Source organism: Lotus japonicus, chromosome 1 (genome assembly GCF_012489685.1).
Source record: "Lotus japonicus ecotype B-129 chromosome 1, LjGifu_v1.2".
NCBI classification, from domain to species: Eukaryota; Viridiplantae; Streptophyta; class Magnoliopsida; order Fabales; family Fabaceae; genus Lotus; species Lotus japonicus.
The window spans coordinates 111,897,630-111,915,799 of NC_080041.1; the positions used below are offsets into that span (position 1 = coordinate 111,897,630).

General features: G+C 35.8%; 3 protein-coding genes across 4 annotated transcripts; 1 reads left to right on the forward strand and 2 right to left on the reverse strand.

Annotated features, from left to right (window-relative positions):
* Window positions 1-281: 281 nt before the first annotated feature.
* On the reverse strand, window positions 282-5,710 carry LOC130729278 (uncharacterized protein At5g02240-like). Its single transcript, XM_057580965.1, has 7 exons — window positions 5,294-5,710; window positions 4,347-4,618; window positions 4,220-4,256; window positions 4,025-4,122; window positions 3,867-3,928; window positions 748-871; window positions 282-638 (listed from the first exon to the last, which is right to left on the reverse strand). Exons 1-7 carry the CDS (start codon window positions 5,520-5,522, stop codon window positions 519-521), a joined length of 942 nt encoding a protein of 313 aa, XP_057436948.1. The 5' UTR covers window positions 5,523-5,710; the 3' UTR covers window positions 282-518.
* Window positions 5,711-7,594: 1,884 nt separating this feature from the next.
* On the forward strand, window positions 7,595-8,414 carry LOC130729280 (light-harvesting complex-like protein OHP1, chloroplastic). The gene is made up of 3 exons (XM_057580968.1): window positions 7,595-7,794; window positions 7,917-8,039; window positions 8,175-8,414. The coding sequence occupies exons 1-3, from the start codon at window positions 7,648-7,650 to the stop codon at window positions 8,241-8,243; spliced, it is 339 nt and encodes a 112-aa protein (XP_057436951.1). The 5' UTR covers window positions 7,595-7,647; the 3' UTR covers window positions 8,244-8,414.
* Window positions 8,415-8,951: 537 nt separating this feature from the next.
* LOC130729279 (uncharacterized) lies at window positions 8,952-13,505 on the reverse strand. 2 transcript variants are annotated; one of them, XM_057580966.1, is made up of 13 exons: window positions 13,316-13,505; window positions 12,667-12,940; window positions 12,435-12,567; window positions 12,246-12,319; window positions 12,084-12,130; window positions 11,861-11,999; window positions 11,740-11,784; window positions 11,464-11,665; window positions 11,322-11,383; window positions 11,085-11,185; window positions 10,539-10,599; window positions 9,838-9,885; window positions 8,952-9,411 (listed from the first exon to the last, which is right to left on the reverse strand). In XM_057580966.1, the coding sequence occupies exons 2-13, from the start codon at window positions 12,893-12,895 to the stop codon at window positions 9,236-9,238; spliced, it is 1,317 nt and encodes a 438-aa protein (XP_057436949.1). In that variant the 5' UTR covers window positions 12,896-12,940; window positions 13,316-13,505; the 3' UTR covers window positions 8,952-9,235. The 2 variants fall into 2 exon arrangements, with proteins under 2 accessions (XP_057436949.1, XP_057436950.1); XM_057580967.1 differs by having other exon boundaries at window positions 13,312-13,505.
* Window positions 13,506-18,170: the final 4,665 nt, after the last annotated feature.

Genomic DNA, 18,170 nt, shown 5'->3' on the forward strand with positions numbered 1-18,170 from the left:
TTTTTTTCATGTAAGAAAAATATTTATCATGTGTTATAATTTTCATAATGTAATATATTTTATGTAAATTTTCCATTCCCATATAACATATTTTCCGAGTTTAATAACCACTACTCAAGAAAAGCATATGGTGAGGGAGGAAATCTCTCGCTAAACAGACCAAAATCTCTTGCTAATATTTTAGCGATAGAGTCGAACCCATGGCAGAAAGTTGCGCTGCTAAATATTTACAATGGATTTTATATTCCGGCGTAAAAAATTAAATGACCATCGTTAAGACATGGATAAATTTCGTCACTCATAGCAACGCCATATATTCCCTCACAAACTTAGAGATGGATTTAGGATCTGAATTTCATGCCAATTTAAGACAGATTACTTTTCGTCACTAAATCTGCTAGTTGTTTGTCTCTCCATTGGTGACGGATTTCACATAAATGTAAGTAGCACTAGTAGCTTTTTTGATTCAATCCGAAATATAGATAAGGATATTTAGACCGTGACAACAACAGTCAAATTCAAAAACGAGTAGTGATCTGCGAGAACAAAGCCTTGAAGTCCCTTGTTGGTGTACCTGCACCCTCAGGTTTTGATGCCAAGTCAAATGCCTTAAATTGGGCCTCCTCAAAATTTAGTGCCTGTTAAATCAATTGAATTAAGGGACATTAAAATTTTAGCAATAATTTAAAAATGCTGGACAACTTGTATTTGTGTGTTTAATATGGACATAGTGAATAAATAAGGTACCTGAATACAGACTTCAGCAACATCCGGTCTAGCTATGGTTCTGGTTTCAGTCTTGAGAATCTCATCATCCTTCCCTATGATGAGTTCCCGAACACCTCCCTCTTTGTCTTGTAACCCACCAGCCCTGATTCAGTATAGCATTAGCAAGTGAGGAAATATAGGAAAATATTCAGAAAAGATGTTAATTGTTCTAGTTAATTGATGTTAACTGATTCAGAAAAGGTCTAGTGAATTGTTCCTGCACTTGGGATATGAAGTCTCATTGTAAGCTTTAGACAAAGATGTTATTGAGTAACATGTATTTCAATCTTTAGGATGAGGGATACTGCTATGAACTTTGGGAGAACCATACCACAAAAAGCTAGCTGTTGCGGTTGGAGAGCCCAAAGCCTTATAAACCTGACATTAAAATCTCATACTTCCAATGGGGACTCTTAAGTTCCATACCTTGCAATTGGATCCTAACATCCCACCACACTCCGGAGCCCCGGTGCCCACGCAGGTTGGTTGCGCACTAGCCCCTTTGACTAGTCTTAGAAAATCATTGCAATGTTGACATCAACCAAGGCCACTCCATTTGCAGATGAGAGACATGGTGGAAGACTCTAATACCTATTGATACCAATGTCCAAGACTCCAAGGCCTTATAAACAATGAACTATAATCCCATACTTCCAGACTCAAATCCCATACCTTGTAGGGATGGCAATGGGTCGGGTAGGGTGCGGGTTTTGCCAAACCCAAACCCAAACCCGAAATCAAAAACCCACACCCGCACCCGCACCCGAACCCGAAATGGGTGGTGAACTTAAACCCACACCCGAACCCATTGGGTTTCGGGTTCACCCGACCCGTACCCACACCCGCACACAACCTCAAACAAACAGTTGAACTCGGAAACCCGACCTGAAAAAGACTGTGAAGAGAGCTATATTATGTAATGTAACATTGTAATTGCCATGTTACTGTTAAATTAATATGCAAGATGCTGCATATATTGTATTGCACAAGCAAAATACTTAGGTTTCACTTATACAGATCCGGGTTCGGGTAGGGTTCGGGTGCGGGTTTGGCCAAACCCAAACCCGAACCCGAAAGTGATCGGGTAAAACCCGAACCCGAACCCATTTAACTCGGGTTTTCACCCAAGAAATCGGGTCGGGTCGGGTCGGGTGCCCATGGGTTCGGGCTTCTCTGCCATCCCTAATACCTTGTAATTGGATCCTAACATTAACGATAGAAACCAGAATCTTTATTACTAACAAGGAGGGACATTCCCACAAAGGCCATGAACAATAGTACAACACAATAACAGAACTTCGAGGATCTGCCAAGCCTCCGAATGCCCACAAAGGCCCTGAACTATCTCAAATGACTAGACACCTTTTTCCCTTTGCCCCTCTTCCTATTTATATGCAACATATGCCTTACTCACTAAGATCGTCGTACTAAAAAATGGACAAGATCATCTAGGCCATCATCGTTTGACTAAGTACATTGAAAAAACAATCAGAGCATAAAGAAGAGTCAACGGTTCACGGTACACAAAAATGGAAAGCTTCATGCAATGACAAATACAATAACACCTTGTGTACTACCATTATTGGCAAAGATCCAAATAAAGCTGCTCAATGAAGATCTCAAGTACAAGCAAGTTAAATGCATTTAATGCACATTTAATAGACGTTGCAAATCTGAAGGTAAAGAAGCACAAGTCCTAACCCTCAGTTCTCAACAGTCATATTCCTACTGGGAATATATAAAGAAGACCTAGAGAAAGTTTGTATATAGAACTCTTATTGCATATCCAAGCGAACTATTTCACAATGCTTAAGTGTTCAAATCTTTTTTTGTTGTAATACTTAGTGTGCACTTCCTTTTCAATCACTTGGCACATACACAAGAGTGCTGGAGCTTATATTCTCTACTACTCTTGTAAGAGAACTTTAAGTAGAACAAAAACTCACACTCTTTCTAAGTTTCTGAAGCATGTAGAGGCTTGGAAGAAAGAATACTTGTTATAAGGAGAAGGCCTGGAGAATACTTTTAAAAGAAGAAGTCCTAAAAAGTACTTGGTTGTTGAGTGGATAATCTTGGTGGGATACCAAGGACTGGACATACCCAAGGATTAAGGGTAAACCAGGATAAAATTCCGTGTGTGCTTTTCTTATCTCTTATCTCTTTGTTATTTACTTTATATCTTTTCCAGAGCTACTAATAAAGGGATTTAAGAAAAGGTTTTCCAAAAACGTTAAGTTTCTTGACTCAGATTTGCAAAAAGCTTTAAACACAATTCAATCCACCTTCTTGTGTTACTTTGTCATATTTCAACTAATACTCTTTACCTAACTAGTTCTACTAAGTGTACCTATCAGATGCACTTAACACAGTAAAATACATGTGGTAACTATTGATGACAAAATCGTGCTAGACTTTTATTAAATCCTAGCACGTGTATTTTATTAAATTTAAAATTGGTGATGATAAAACCAACAGTTACCAATGCTACATTTTACTCTAAATTTGATGGATAGTTCGAGGGTAGCATGTAGCATACATTTATCATGGGCTCTTTTGACTTAGTAGATCTTAATTTGGTGGATTCCTAAGGTGCATTGAGTCCTGTTGTGTTCTTTCCCCTCCAGCTTTCACTTGCATTTCGTATCTGACCTCAACACAGCGTACCTCTTACTTTAAAAGATCTAAATTCAAGTAATATATACTTTGGGAGAAGATACTTCTATCATCTTTTATTCGGGAAACATTTTTTGAAAAAAATATGCAAGGCACATTCTGAAACCAAGTATAACTATGATGATTTTCATGTTTAGTTTTTACAATTAAAGCTATCAATCTCTCTTTCAATTTTTCAGAAAATGATGCCAAAAGGTAATAGTGTTTCACCCAAAACAACTACATAAAAGATAAGATTACATAGTTTCTCGGGTGCAGGTAAGGTTCGGTGAACTAAAGAGTATCAACATTTTATTCAAAACATTATTTCAAGGACATGGTCAAGTTGTCTAGAATTCGATATATTGCATTAATTGACCACAAAAGGAAAAATCAAAAATCAAAACTAGGAATGCCAGAATCTTAAGAAACAGCAATTGTTGTACCTTATAATCGTGTATGGAATACCAGAATCAGCCAGATATTGCTCAGCCTTTCTTTTCCAAACCTGTAATCAATATGAAAACAACATTATTTCTGTCAAGCGGTCAATAGTGGACGGTCGATAGAGGGAGGTAGTTCAGAAGTAATGGAGAAAACATACCAATATATTTCCATTGCCCAAGCTATTCAAAGGATTGTTAAGGTCTGTTCCACCCATAGAACCCACCAACACAATCTGTTTAACTCCTGCAGCCTTAGCTGTTCATATCGATAAAATATAATTACAATATATCAGAAGCATTAATATGTTTGTAATTTGATCTATGATTATTGGAAAGAATACATGGATTCTCACCAGCATCTATTTGATTTTTCTGCCCAATCCAGTCCACCTAATATCCAAATATCACTAAGATATGAATACAGAGGAGATAACAGTCATGTCAACTTCAGCGTAACATACGAAACTGTAAAAGTAGTACCTGTTCAGGGTATGCACCATCTTCAAAATAGAACTCTGGCCTTTCACCTTTGGTTGGATTAAACCCAGGTTTCATTAGTGGCACTGCACTTGTTAGGATTATGAGAGCATCTATCCCTTGAATTGCAGGAGCAATACTTCCAGTGTCTCTGATATCCCCAACATAAACATCATCCGAAGCACCAATTGTCTGTTTACTTTCTTCTGTTCGAACCAGACCTCTAGCTATATATTGGCTTGACCTCTCTTGTAATTTTTTATAAACAATTTTTCCTGAAATTTCAACAACAATGAAACCACATTAAGAATTCTCAATTTGGGATAAAAAGATTAGCGTAGTCTATCTTATTTTCGTTACTGTCAATGAAGGCATATGAACATGAATTTATTTTACATCTACTTTATTACATAGATTGATCAGAAAGATGGCTGTATGGAATTTTTAATTTTCATAGGTCAAGTGGGTTGGTTTTTTTCTTAATGATCTAAACCACAGCTATCCTCCACTGAGGCAATATTGTTCAAGCCGAGTATGACCACTACGGGTGATAAAACACTAACTCTCTCTAAAAAGTATTTAACGCAGTTGCATTCACTAAGATTTGAAAAGATACTTTGTTTAAGCTCAGAACAACCTCAGGCTAGTTGATCTACGCGTTTGGTCGTGTGACCAATCTAGAGTAAGTTTGCGGTCTTTGATGTAATAAACCAAAAAGAATCATATAAATTTAAGAATTGTTTCTTCATTGAAAACCCAACATCAACCAACAAACTTAATCACTTGAGACTTAATATAACAACGAACATTTCAGATACCCTTAAGTCATTCAAAGTGGTACATCAAAACTAAACCCAAACAACTGTCATCTTATTCTACATTGTGAACAATCCTAATTAATCGAAGCAAGCATTATATATATATATATATATTAAAATAAAAGAATGCACCTGTGCGACCCCCAGCTCCAGTAACAAGCACAGTGCTCCTGGATGAGTCAGCCATGGCTACAACACTGGTTCTAGTTCTCACCCTCTTGTGTGTTGCAAGTGACAGTGAAGAAGAATGAGAAAATTGAAGAGAGGTCAGCAGCTTTAATGAGGAAGGTAAGCAGTATTTATGACATTGGTTGGGAGAAAGGGTAGCGGAGACAAAGGGGACACGTGTAGCCATACCCATCAGACTAGACTAGTTCACAGTACTGGTTCATTGAGAGGGAAGAATATATGATAATTCTGTGTTCAGTGAAGAATGAAAGCCCTTCACTCAGGACGTTATCACATTCATAACTAGTGCTGCTGTTTTTGGTTATGGTTGGTGAGCTGCTAAGCCCCGGTCTTGTTGTGGCACTTATTATGGTTTTTTGATTGATAGATTAGATAGATTAGATGCATTTTATGTTTACCTTTAGAGGAGAGGTCAGATATCAGATTTTCTTATCCATTTACCTTATCTCAGGATGGTGGCGTTATTGGGTTCTATTTTTCCTATTTATTGTTGGTTAAAAAAAATTCACTTCGTTCTTGAAAATTGTTAATTTAGCCACTTTTTTGTATTTTTGTTTGGTTTAAAGGAAAAGATAAAACAGGTCATTTGTAGTTTTGATTGATTGATGAGTGATGTGTTTTAAAAATAATATTTCATCTATTTATAGAGGAAAATTCGCATAACCTACAACGATTAATAACTCTCGTTGGGTGGAAGGGGTAGCTTACTTGGTTGAGTTAAGGGTAGAAATAGGTGTTGGAGATGGAGGTCCAAGGTTTAAACCCTGAGAAGTAGCATTTGTAATTACTAACAACTAACAACTAACATTTGCCTATAAAAAAAAACTCTCGTTACTATTCGTGTTTTCAAGCATAAATACATTTTCGGGGAATGTTGTAAGTTATTTCTCTGATTAGCCTAGAAGCTTTTGGTTAAGTCAAGCTTCCTACTTCGGTCGGTTCTTCAAACTTTAACTGATTTTCGTATCTTCAAGGGATGAACTGCTGGATGATTTTCTACACGTGCAGGTCTTCTAGAACCCTTGAAAATATCTCCTTTGTGAGTCTAAGGCTTGGGTACCTTTCTCCAATTTTGTCCAAGTTCGGATCTTTAGCCGATCCTACTTTGTTTAATCTTGCTTTATTTGCCTAAAACCTTTCACGACTCACTTGTCACGTTGGCACGCGAGATGATTCAATTATTTTCTAACTGCTACCATTTTCGAGTGTCAACACCTATATATTTATATTCTGGAAGTTGACTATCGCACGTCATTATTTGAAATCGAGGCATTACAAGCAACGTCATGTCTTTTTAACTAGGGGTATACAAGGGACGGGTTGGAACAGATTTTAGATAACCCTAACCCGGCCTTAAATATTTGACCGGGCCAATTCATAGACCCTAACCTGTCCCTAGACCCGAAGCAACCCGACATTATGCGGGTCCAATTTAGGACGGGTCTATGTAGGACAGGACCAGGTTGGCCCGAGGGACAATAAGTCTAAGACTATTTGATACTAATTGTAAAATTTAAAGATAATAACATACTAAAAGAATTATAAGTTGGAACTATTTTTTAGAAGAAAGAACTTAAAAGGATCAATTTCTTTCATAATCAATTGCACTTGAGAGGTTTTCATTTTATTTGATCTATATACACATGTCACTCATTTTGTTTGATCATTCTTCACTTGTCTCACATGTGCATAATACACACATGATTTTCTATTGTTAGAGCATGAAAGTGTCCATAGTTTGGCCAACGTTTATTTTAATTCATAAGGTAGATGTTAAACATTTTAATCTGATCCACAATTCCACATGGTAAGATAAATTTGAGCACCATCTATCACATTTTAATCATTATAACAAATCAAAATTTTATAAAATATATATGTGGGACGGGCCGGGTGACCCGAGTGTCAACTCGAACCCAACCCTACCCGAAGTCGGGTAACTGAAAGATCAACCCAAACCCGGTCTCTTTTAATGATCGGGTCGGGTTCAACCCGGCTCTAAAAACTTGGGCCGGGACGGGTTGGCGGGTAGGGCGAGATCTTGTACACACCTACTTTTAACTATGTTGTGTTTGCTTATATGTACTTAATTGTAATCGCACTTATATATGTATCATATTTAACCCAAAAAATTAAATCAAGCTATAGCATATTCGGTTATGCATATCAACCGATGTTATGCTTACACGTGTGCAGTGGGTCCGATTCTTATCTTCTTCCAATTTGAACCACAATGGCAAAAATAATTAGATAAGCGTAGCAGACCAGACTAGAGTGATCGAGAATCAAGCATAACCATGGCTACCTCATCAATCATATTACGGTCGTCATTGTCATTTTACTCTACAAACCAGCAAGTATATTTGAATAGATCAGCAACTCACAAGAACAAGAACAGGGTTTCCTTCTTCCGTGTCCAAGCAGCAGCAAAGCCCCCTGCCGGTGTACGTATGCATTTAGTTTTTTGCTTCTTAATTAACCATCCCACTTTGTCATTTATGTTGTCATTTTTTTCAAAAAATATTGTTAATCATGAAGAAGTTGAGAATCTCTCTTTTTTTTTCAGGTAGAATTTCCAAAAGTACAGCCGCAATTTAAAGCTCCATTTCTTGGGTTCACAAAGACAGCAGAAGTATGGAACTCTAGAGCTTGCATGATTGGACTCATTGGAACTTTCATTGTAGAGCTTGTGAGTATTTTAAGTTTTTTAATTGATAAAATTGTGGACGTTTATAGTGGAATTAATTAAGAAAAAGTGGTTAAGAGAGCTGGAAATTGGTTTATTCTTGTTCCTTTGTATGATCGATTGTGGTATGTTTTGCAGATAATAAACAAGGGAATACTTCAGGTGATTGGAGTTGAGATTGGGAAAGGCCTTAATCTTCCTCTTTGAGCATTCAATTTAGGTCTGCTCGTAACTATTGTAAGAGTCAATTCTAAGTGTCTTTTATTTAGTTATGATTTTAAGAAAAAAATTTCCATTTTTAGTCATTTGACAAAATCTAGTCTGTGTATTCCAACATCTTGTTGATATATATGAATTGGGAGATGTTCTTGGGTTGGATTAAGCTTTGCCAATTCTATGGTATCCTAAATTGCTTGGTTTCATACGCGGAAGTCGATTAAAGGTTTGTTAACCTATTAGCAAATTACCACATTTTAATTTTCTAGTTTATAATAGTTCTATGCTGCTGAAGTTGGTCTCTGTTGGGGTTGGAAACTTCAAGGATGGCACATGGAGACCTGGAAAAGAGCCATAATGGTTAATATGGCTTAACTCTAAGCAAGATTAATCTGTGTTGTATGTAAGTTTTGGAAGCCTAACCAGGCTCACTCATGCTCAACTTGTTGAACTAGCTCATGGGCTTGAAAATTCTGGTCATAAACTTCATCTGGGTTATTCAAAAAAAAGGATGCAAATGAGGGTGTAGATAGTTTACTACAAGATTTTGAGCAAAGGATACAAGAAAGCAAAAAAGGGTTGCATCATGTGGAACTGAGCACCACAGCTTCTCAAATTGGCCCCACCCTGCTATTCAAGGAATTGTGACTCGCTGCGGTTGGAACTCCATTCATGAAAGCTTGAATGCTGGTTTGCCAATGATCACAAGGTCCATGTTTGCATAACAATTTTACAATGAGAAACAGTTTTTTTTTTATTTGACAAATCTAAAAACTGTTTTCAAAGAACACAACTAAACAGAGCCTTAATTTCTAGCCAATATAGAACTTCAAGATCAAGTTGCCACCTCAAGTGTACCTACTACCTACCTGCATGACATTTTAACTAGAAGAAACATTGTTGACAAAATTAGTCCATTTCTTGTCATGTACCAGTCCAGCCTGACCAGACAGCAGCAAGACCAGAAGAAAAGGTGGATCAATTTACAGGAGCCTACTAATACGAGCATCTATCACCCAAACTTTATTTGATTCTGTATTTCCCAGAGCATCATCTAGAGACATCCTGTGGTTTCTCCATATAGCCTCAGCAAAGTTCTTCATCTTCTCTCCTTCATCCTTTCTATTTTCTTGGATGCTAAGTACTTCAGAATATGCACCTATAATATTATGAAACCAGTCAACAGAGTGAGCCTTTAAATTGAACAACACAACTTTACTATAATCCCCGTCATGAATGTGCTTGATATCAACCAACTACGGAGGGATTAATTCAAGTCACTCATTCATCATACAACACCAAGATCTGAACTGCTTTAGTTTCCCATTACGCAAGTGCCTATTGTAGGCACTCCATTTAACATTAAACAGATATGACACCGCATGCTTAATGTTAGAAATGCATCTATCTCTAACACTCAAGATTCTACATTCTAGATTTAAGAAATCATCAGGTTGTTTGTACATTCATCTTGACACACATAACTACCACTCCTTGATAACAGTCAATTTCTATATATTAAAATAAACGCTCCTTGATCATGTTGTCAATCATAGAATATAGAGGATCAAAGAATCCATCATACCTCTTGCAAGAGCTGCTATGTCACTTCTATCTACCAATGGTACCGCACCTACACAAAGAAAGTTATGCTTCAATAAGCATTCACTGCATAGTTATCAATCCAAGATAGCTGCCAGGCCGATAATGCTATAGTGAGATGACCGAAGTGAGGTTACAAGAAAAAACATGAATCGCAACTTGCAACAGAGCTGTGAATAGAGTAAGAAGTTAACTGGAAAACGAGAGTGTGGTTAAGTAATAGGGTATGCTGGTGAACATTAGGAGTGATGGTAATAGCTGGAAATTACATCAGCAATCAGTAGGCTTGAACTCATGAGGGCGGACAAGACAAACAGAGGCTTGCATAAGAGCCAATTATGGTTGGAAATGAAAAAATGGCTTCCAAATTTTCTATGCCAAAAATGTAAGAGAATGATGAAAATATAAATAAATAAAAAATAGGGTTGGAAAGTGAAAATGGGAGAAAACTGAGGCTTTAACCTCCATCAGCCATGGAGTCAATATTGGCATGATCGGCAATGAACGGACATGATTTGAGTTGTGTGAAACTATGGAGCATTATAAAAACACTATGTAAACTGGGATGTGTAGCAGCCTCCAACTGCAACGCATTGCTATCTCCGTGATTGATAACCATGATTCATTACGTGTAAAACTCTTGTAGACAATACATGGGACATTGGGAATCAAATGATACAATACCTTCCGAATCAGTTTCACCTGGTGGAACCTTCAGAAGATCTGTCACTCTTCTATAGAGACCCTGTCAGTGATTTTACTATATTAATTACAGTTTTAATTGCAAAAAAACTGCTGGTGAACTACTAGGCATAAGTGTAGCAATGCAAAAACAATATAATACATGCAAAAGATTTGTTATCAGTCAGGAGATCACACTAGTCAAGGAAGTTAAAAATTGACATAAATACTTAGTAGCCTCGAAACTCATTTTCAAAAGATTTCAATATTTTTACTGAAAACATTGTTACTTGGATGTCACATTAGACGGAGCAAGGTCAATCAGTTTGTTAGGCACACATCTCGGCATAGGCAAGTTAAAAATTGATCTTGTAAAGCTGGAGCAGAGAACATTTTTATAGCATCAGAGGTTTAGGACAGGAACTAAACCAAATTGTAGACATCTAGATGCATCTCTTACTTATGACATAGCAATCATCCTTCTTTGCTACTTTTAGGAAAAAGGAAAAGATTAAAAAAGGTGGCTTCACAAGCGTCCCAACTACTAACCTCTTGCACCAAAATTGAACTTGAATGCTCCTGCATTGCTTTACGCCTATACATGAGAGCTATACTTGTTAAGACAACACCCACCTTGGGATGACGATCACCTTCAACAAATACAGAGTAATAAGAAATTACCAAGAAACACAAAATGTCATTACCAGGCTCAGAGATAAATGCAATATTGCAATATGAATTTCTAAATTCAGATTTTGCAACAGATCGAAAGAATAGACAAGATACCATAGGTTTCCTCAGCCTGATTTAAAGCCTTTGTCAAATGCTGTTCTGCGTTACCAAAGTTACTAAAACAACAGTTATTAGTGATATACTACCTAAGGCAACATAAAAAGGAAGAGTAAGGTGTGGCTAAGGAAAACCATACCCCAAATGTGACTCAAGCTGTCCTAAAGCACACATGGCCCCCATCATTAAACCCTCCAAGTTCATGTTACCAGCTCCTAAGTATGGATTGCCACTATTTTTTATTGTAGTGGCTCCTTGTATGATGTTCTGGTAAACCTCTTTTGCCATTGAATAATTGTGCTTTGTTTGAAGGAATTCCCCATATGATAGAGCAGCAGAGCCTACAAAGCCATAAATCAATTTGGTGTCGAACAACGTCTTCTAGCTAGACAGTAGCAGATGAATAGAAAGATACCATCACATAGGGTGCTGAGCAGAGATTTGTCAAAGAAGGCTTCAGCTGCACCAGGTACGTAATAACTTATAAGCACACATCACCAATCTTAACAACCAAATAGACATCTTATCAGCACTACCTGACTCAATATTGCCCTTGACAAGTTCAATAAGCCCTTTCAGTGCTTTAGCACGAACCTTTAGAGCCTCAGAGTCTTCAGCATTCTGTTTCTCTAGGAGCTCTATGCATTTGTCCCCCACTGCTGATGCCATATCATCCTATATATGAAAATCTGAGTAAACATGAATGGTTCTGGGAAAAGAAACAGCCAAATGTTTTACAAATGACTTGCAGATACCAACCTGCCCCAACTCGAGATGAAGCCCAGCCTCGGCTTCAAAGGCAGCAACTATAACAAGAAACCAAGATAGAACTCAGAATCATTGATGAAAAATCATATTGAAAGAGAATAAATAAAACCAAAACAAATGTTGTAATCAATAAAAAGGGTAACAATAATTTACCTCTAACCCCCAACAAAGAATTGGTCAATTCTTGAACACTCTGGAGCTTCTCTATTGCATCACCATACTCTCCTCTAAGAAAAGTAAAGGGAAAAATAGTCCCTATGAGTTTAAACTATCATCCACAAAATTAAGCCCCAATATGAGTATTAGAACACTAATGAAACTAAATGACCATGAAGAAAGAACCTTTCAGACAACAAAGTGGACCAAGCAAGCAAAGCAATTCCTTTCGAATTCTCATGTTGTGGGTCTTCGCCCTCAGTTAACTCAGTTGTAACGCAATGCTTCAACACCAGCATACCTAGACCGTACGACCCAACTATTCACAGAAAACCACAACAAAAAAACCCAAAAAGATGTCAACTTTGGCAAAAAAACACAAACGGGTAATCGAGAAACACAGTTTCTGACCCATCACCTGATTTGTCAGTCCTAGCTTGTTTCATTGCGTAGTTGATCATACGAACAGCATCAGGGACTGCCATGTTTTTGTCCAACTCCAAGCCATTACTAAATGACCTGAACGATGAAGCTGCAAGGGGAGAAGGTCTGGTGCAGGAAATTGGAGATGGTTTTACTGCGAAAGCGGCAATAGCAGTGGAAGAACAAGAACCTCTTGATGACAACTTTGCTGCTACGCGAAACATAGTAGTTGCTTCAGGGTAGTGGCGGAGCCAGGATTTTTGTAGAGCCTGAGCAATTGGGCAAGGTTAAGCCTAAGTGTGTAATTTGAAAACCATAATCGAATATTAAGATACACATTCCTAAGAACTTGAAAAATGCCATACATTTCAAGCTTATGCACGTATGTCATAAGCAGTAGACAGCAGCAAGAATCATTCATTTTTAGGCAAGTACTCACCAAAGATCAAAATTATGCCCATTATGTTATCTGCACTGTACCTAATACTAGTTTGTGCATAACAGTAGCATGAATGCATTTTATAACAAAAATCAACATGATACAGTTTTTCGTTTGTACAGTTGTGGTAAATTTTCAATTCATATATAAAATTATGAGAAAGGAATGCAATTTTGCCAAAAGAGTGAGTTTAGTCCTTACTCACCAAGTATGCAGGACGAGTGAACGAAGGTCGACTGCGGTACCCCAATCAACGGCGGTGCAGCGCCTCTGGGTCCGAGAGAAAGAGAGTCTGAGAGTGAGAGAATGAGAACGAGGGTTTTTTTTCCTTCTTCTGAATAAGTTATGTGTATGGGGGTGGGTTCTTTGTTATTTTGCGAATTGTGAAGAATCTTGCGTATTCCCAATGCTTCTTTTATTGCTGACAAATAGCTTGAATTTGCAATATTTTTTTGCGAATTGACAAACGTTATATATTTTGGCTCATTTGTATTGATACATTTAATTAATTAACTTGGAGGTGTGAGGTTCTCCTTCTCCACTATTATTTTCTTTTAGATTATTAATTGATAAATAAATCTCTAAATAAAATGAATAAGTTATATATGATCGGAGGGTGTATCCATTAACAGAATGTGATGCGTACCAATTTAATGCCCTCAAATATCTCTTATAATAAAAAATATTAATTATACATTCCACGTTCGAGCAAAAAATTAAAATCCATGGTTATAGAAGAAAAATACCACTGTGCAGCAAAAAATTAAAATACCGACATCTTATATTTATAATTTTTTATTTTCTTTTATATTTGATAAATAAAATGAATGCGTTCTAAAATTAAAGTCTAACAGAAATAAAAATAAAATTCACACAATCAAAAAGAAAAAAATGCATTAACGTTGAGAAATTGATTATATTTCTGGGTTCAGAATTCTGTAAAATAATGCACCTAACATCATTTAATTATTAGTTTTCTATTTATTCAAATAATTATATAATGTTTTGACTTGAGATTGAAGTCAAAATCATGCTGATCTTAGCAATAGGTTTTGAGTGATAGAGTGATTGAGTTTTCATTCTATTGCAATTAATCGAATGACGAATTCTACCTTACCCTCATTATATGGTACACGACTGACGCGATTTAGCGTGTATCAATAGGGGACCGACACCTGATAGCGTATTTAAATATTTATTTCATTTTAAAACATATACGGAAAAAAGGAGAAAAGGACACTTAAATGTTATTGGTCCACATCACCTATTGTATCATACCCCAATTAAGTGTTGTGGTATCCTAGCAAGCACCTTAATCGAAAGGGTAGACTTTTGCTCGCTAAGTTACATTATTATATGAAAGAAGTGTACGTAGAGAAGGAGAGTCAAACAGTTTTTGGATGGCATGACATGCGATTAACGTGGTGCAAGAGTTTCATATTAAGTTGAAATCGTCATACATCAAGGTTTTGTTAATTTCTCCTATAAATCTTAAAAAAAAAATCAATTTTTCAATGTTGAAATATTCATATATCAACAATAAATGTAAGTCAACTATTTAAAAATTATGCTAGAAGTGTTAGCTTTTTGACCGTATTAAATTAAGTGGCGAAATTAAAGTCAAACAATTAACAAGGATATGTATCATTTTCAACATGTATAGACATTTTAGTGTCTCAAGCGAAAATGTTAAAGTAGCTTTCTTTCAACAAATATCTTAAAAGGACTTAATACATCATATAAATTATTAATTTTTTTATATTAACATTTTAGCTTTTTGAGTTGTGAAATCATTTATTGAAATTATATTGATATTGTATTATTTTTCAATTTTTATTTTTTCTTCAATTTTTTAATATAAGATTCATACTTACTGTTTGACATTTTCTCTTGCAAAGAATAAGAATAAAATAATATAAATAAAATAATACTACAAAATAAATAAAAAATATGAGCAATAAAACCTAGAGCGCAAGGAATGAAACAATGAGAGATTTTGCAATACTTCAATAACAAATATCTGATTTCACAATAAAGTGCATTCTTATATACGCATCAGCGCATAGGTAACAGAGTTTAGAGTGCGACAACTATGCACTTTAAAGTGTGATCGTAACGCACTTTGAGGTGCATTGTTATATACACATCGATGCGTAGGTAACACGGTATAGAGTGCGACAAGTATGAACTTTAAAGTGTCATAGTAATGCACTTTAAAGTGCGAGTAAATAATCCAAGAAAATAAGTTTAAAAGTGCGAAAAAATGCAGATGAAGCAGAACCAGAAGAAGAAGAATGTAGATGAAGCAGAAGACGCGATCAAGGAGGAAGAAGAAGCAGGCGCGAGCAAGGAGGAAGAAGAAGCCACACACGAGCTAAGGAAGAAGAAGTGACCGCGAGCCAAGAAGGATGAAGATCAACACGGCGAAAAATGGTGGAGGAAGAAGAAGAAGAAGAAGAAGAAGAAGAAGAAGAAGAAGAAGAAGAAGAAGAAGAAGAAGAAGAAGAAGAAGAAGAAGAAGAAGAAGAAGAAGAAGAAGAAGAGAGAGGATAAATTGTCTGTGAGAAGAATAGTTAGGGTGGTGGGTGGTGTAGAGGAGAGAAATGGAAATGAAAATGGGGTGGTGAGTGGTTTGAAGAAGTTATTTTCATTCAGGTATCTTAGTCTTTAACTCTTTTAGGGGTAACATTAATAGATGTGTGGGTGGTGGCAATAACAATTCCCTTTAATTTGTATAAAAGCTACTATTGTGACCCTAAAAAATCAATATGTTACAGCAAAAGTGAGACAATAAGACATGAGATATAAATTAGTGATACAAGAGTTTTGATATACCCCACATTCTAATTTCTCTTCTATCTCATTTTCACTCATTTCTGTTTCTATATCTCTTCTTTTCATATCATATCAACATCACAACACACATCACATCACACATTTTTTCTCTCTTCTCTTCCAATTTTCACTAGATGGAGGTGAATATGGATTGTGAAAATAAAGATTTCTAATTCCGATAGATATTATCACACGTAATACATATAGCTGAGAGATAAAAACAAAAAGCAAATGAAAGTAATGAAAATGATGTAGGAGAGAATAGTGGTGATATTCTTTTGTGGCGGCTTGTAAAACATGTATGTTCTAACAATTTTCTGCATTTTTTTTGCAGTTTAAGACCCTACAAATATCGGTGTGTTGGGTGATTTTTTACTAAGTGTGGTTTACCAATATTTTTTAGGAGAGAAAGATAAAAGACGTAATTCAGTTTCCCACGCGCTACAAAGCGCGGTAGAAATATTCATATATCAACAATAAATGTAAGTCAACTATTTAAAAATTAGGCTAGAAGTGATAGCTTTTTGACCGTATTAAATTAAGTGGCGAAATTAAAGTCAAACAATTAACAAGGATATGTATCATTTTCAGCATGTATAGACATTTTGGTGTCTCAAGCGAAAATGTTAAAAGTAACTTTCTTTCAACAAGTATCTTTTTTTTTTTTGCTTAATTGGAAAATTTTCAACAAGTATCTTAAAAGGACTTAATACATCATATAAATTATTAATTTTTTATATTAACCTTTTAGCATTTTGAGTTGTGAAATCATTTATTAAAATCATATTGATATTGTATTATTTTTCAATTTTTTTTTCTTCAATTTTTTAATATAAGATTCATACTTACTGTTTGACATTTTCTCTTACAAAGAATAAGAATAAAATAATATAAATAAAATAATTCTACAAAATAAATAAAAAATATGAGCAATAAAACCTAGAGCGCAAGGAATGAAACAATGAGAGATTTTGCAATACTTTAATAACAAATATCTGATTTCACAATAAAGTGCATTATTATATACGCACCAGCGCATAGGTAATGGAGTTTAGAGTGCGACAACTAGGGGTGCACATGGGTTGGATTGGATGAATTTTTGTCAAAATAAAATCCGAACCGATCAAAATTGTATGGGTTGGGTTGGGTTGGATTTCACGAATTTCTTCTTCGGACCCGATCCGAACCAACCCGACGAAGTTTGGAATGGGTTGGATGGATTTATTGGGTCCATATATTAAAATAATAATATATCTGAAATATTAAAAAATCTTGCAAAAATTATTATAAATTCAGAAAAAGTTATAAAAAATACTAAATATGTTATTATACTAAATAGCATGAAAAAGACACAAAAAGTTATAGAAATAATACCACATAAATGACATATAGTCAAATATCATGAAAACATAAAACTTCATTACTAAATGACATGAAACAATCTAATATAAATAGTATCTAAAAAGTAAAAAACAACACTAAATGTCATGCCATGACACTTAGAACTTAAATGTCTCCAACATGTCAAATAACTATATATAAACATGTAACAATTAACTACGAACAAATACTCTAAGTTCAAATATGACAAATAACTACAAATACTTAAGTCTCAAAGTTTCAAAAAATCATCACTCCGACACTAGCACTCCAAGTAGGAGTAAAATTATAAAAATTATTATTATATGTATGGATTCTGGGTTGGGTTGGATGGATTTGAACTGAATCCGAAATCCGATCCGAACTTGGTTGTGTTGTAGTAAAATCCATCCGACTAACCCGATTGCCCGATCCAACCCGTATTTTTTCTATTGGATCAGATTGGGTTGGACAGGTTCATTGGATTTACCCGGCCCATGTTCACCCGACAACTATGCACTTTAAAGTGTGATCGTAACGCACTTTGAAGTGCATTGTTATATACACATCGGTGCGTAGATAACACGGTTTAGAGTGTGACAAGTATGAACTTTAAAGTGTGATAGTAATGCACTTTAAAGTGCGAGTAAATCCAAGAAAATAAGTTTAAAAGTGCGAAAAAATGTAGATGAAGAAGAACCAGAAGAAGAAGAATGTAGACGAAGCAGAAGACGCGATCAAGAGGAAGAAGAAGCAGACGTGAGCGAGGAGGAAGAAGAAGCCACACACGAGCTAAGGAAGAAGAAGCGGCCGCGAGCCAAGAAGGAAGAAGATGAACACGACGAGAAATGGTGGAGGAAGAAGAA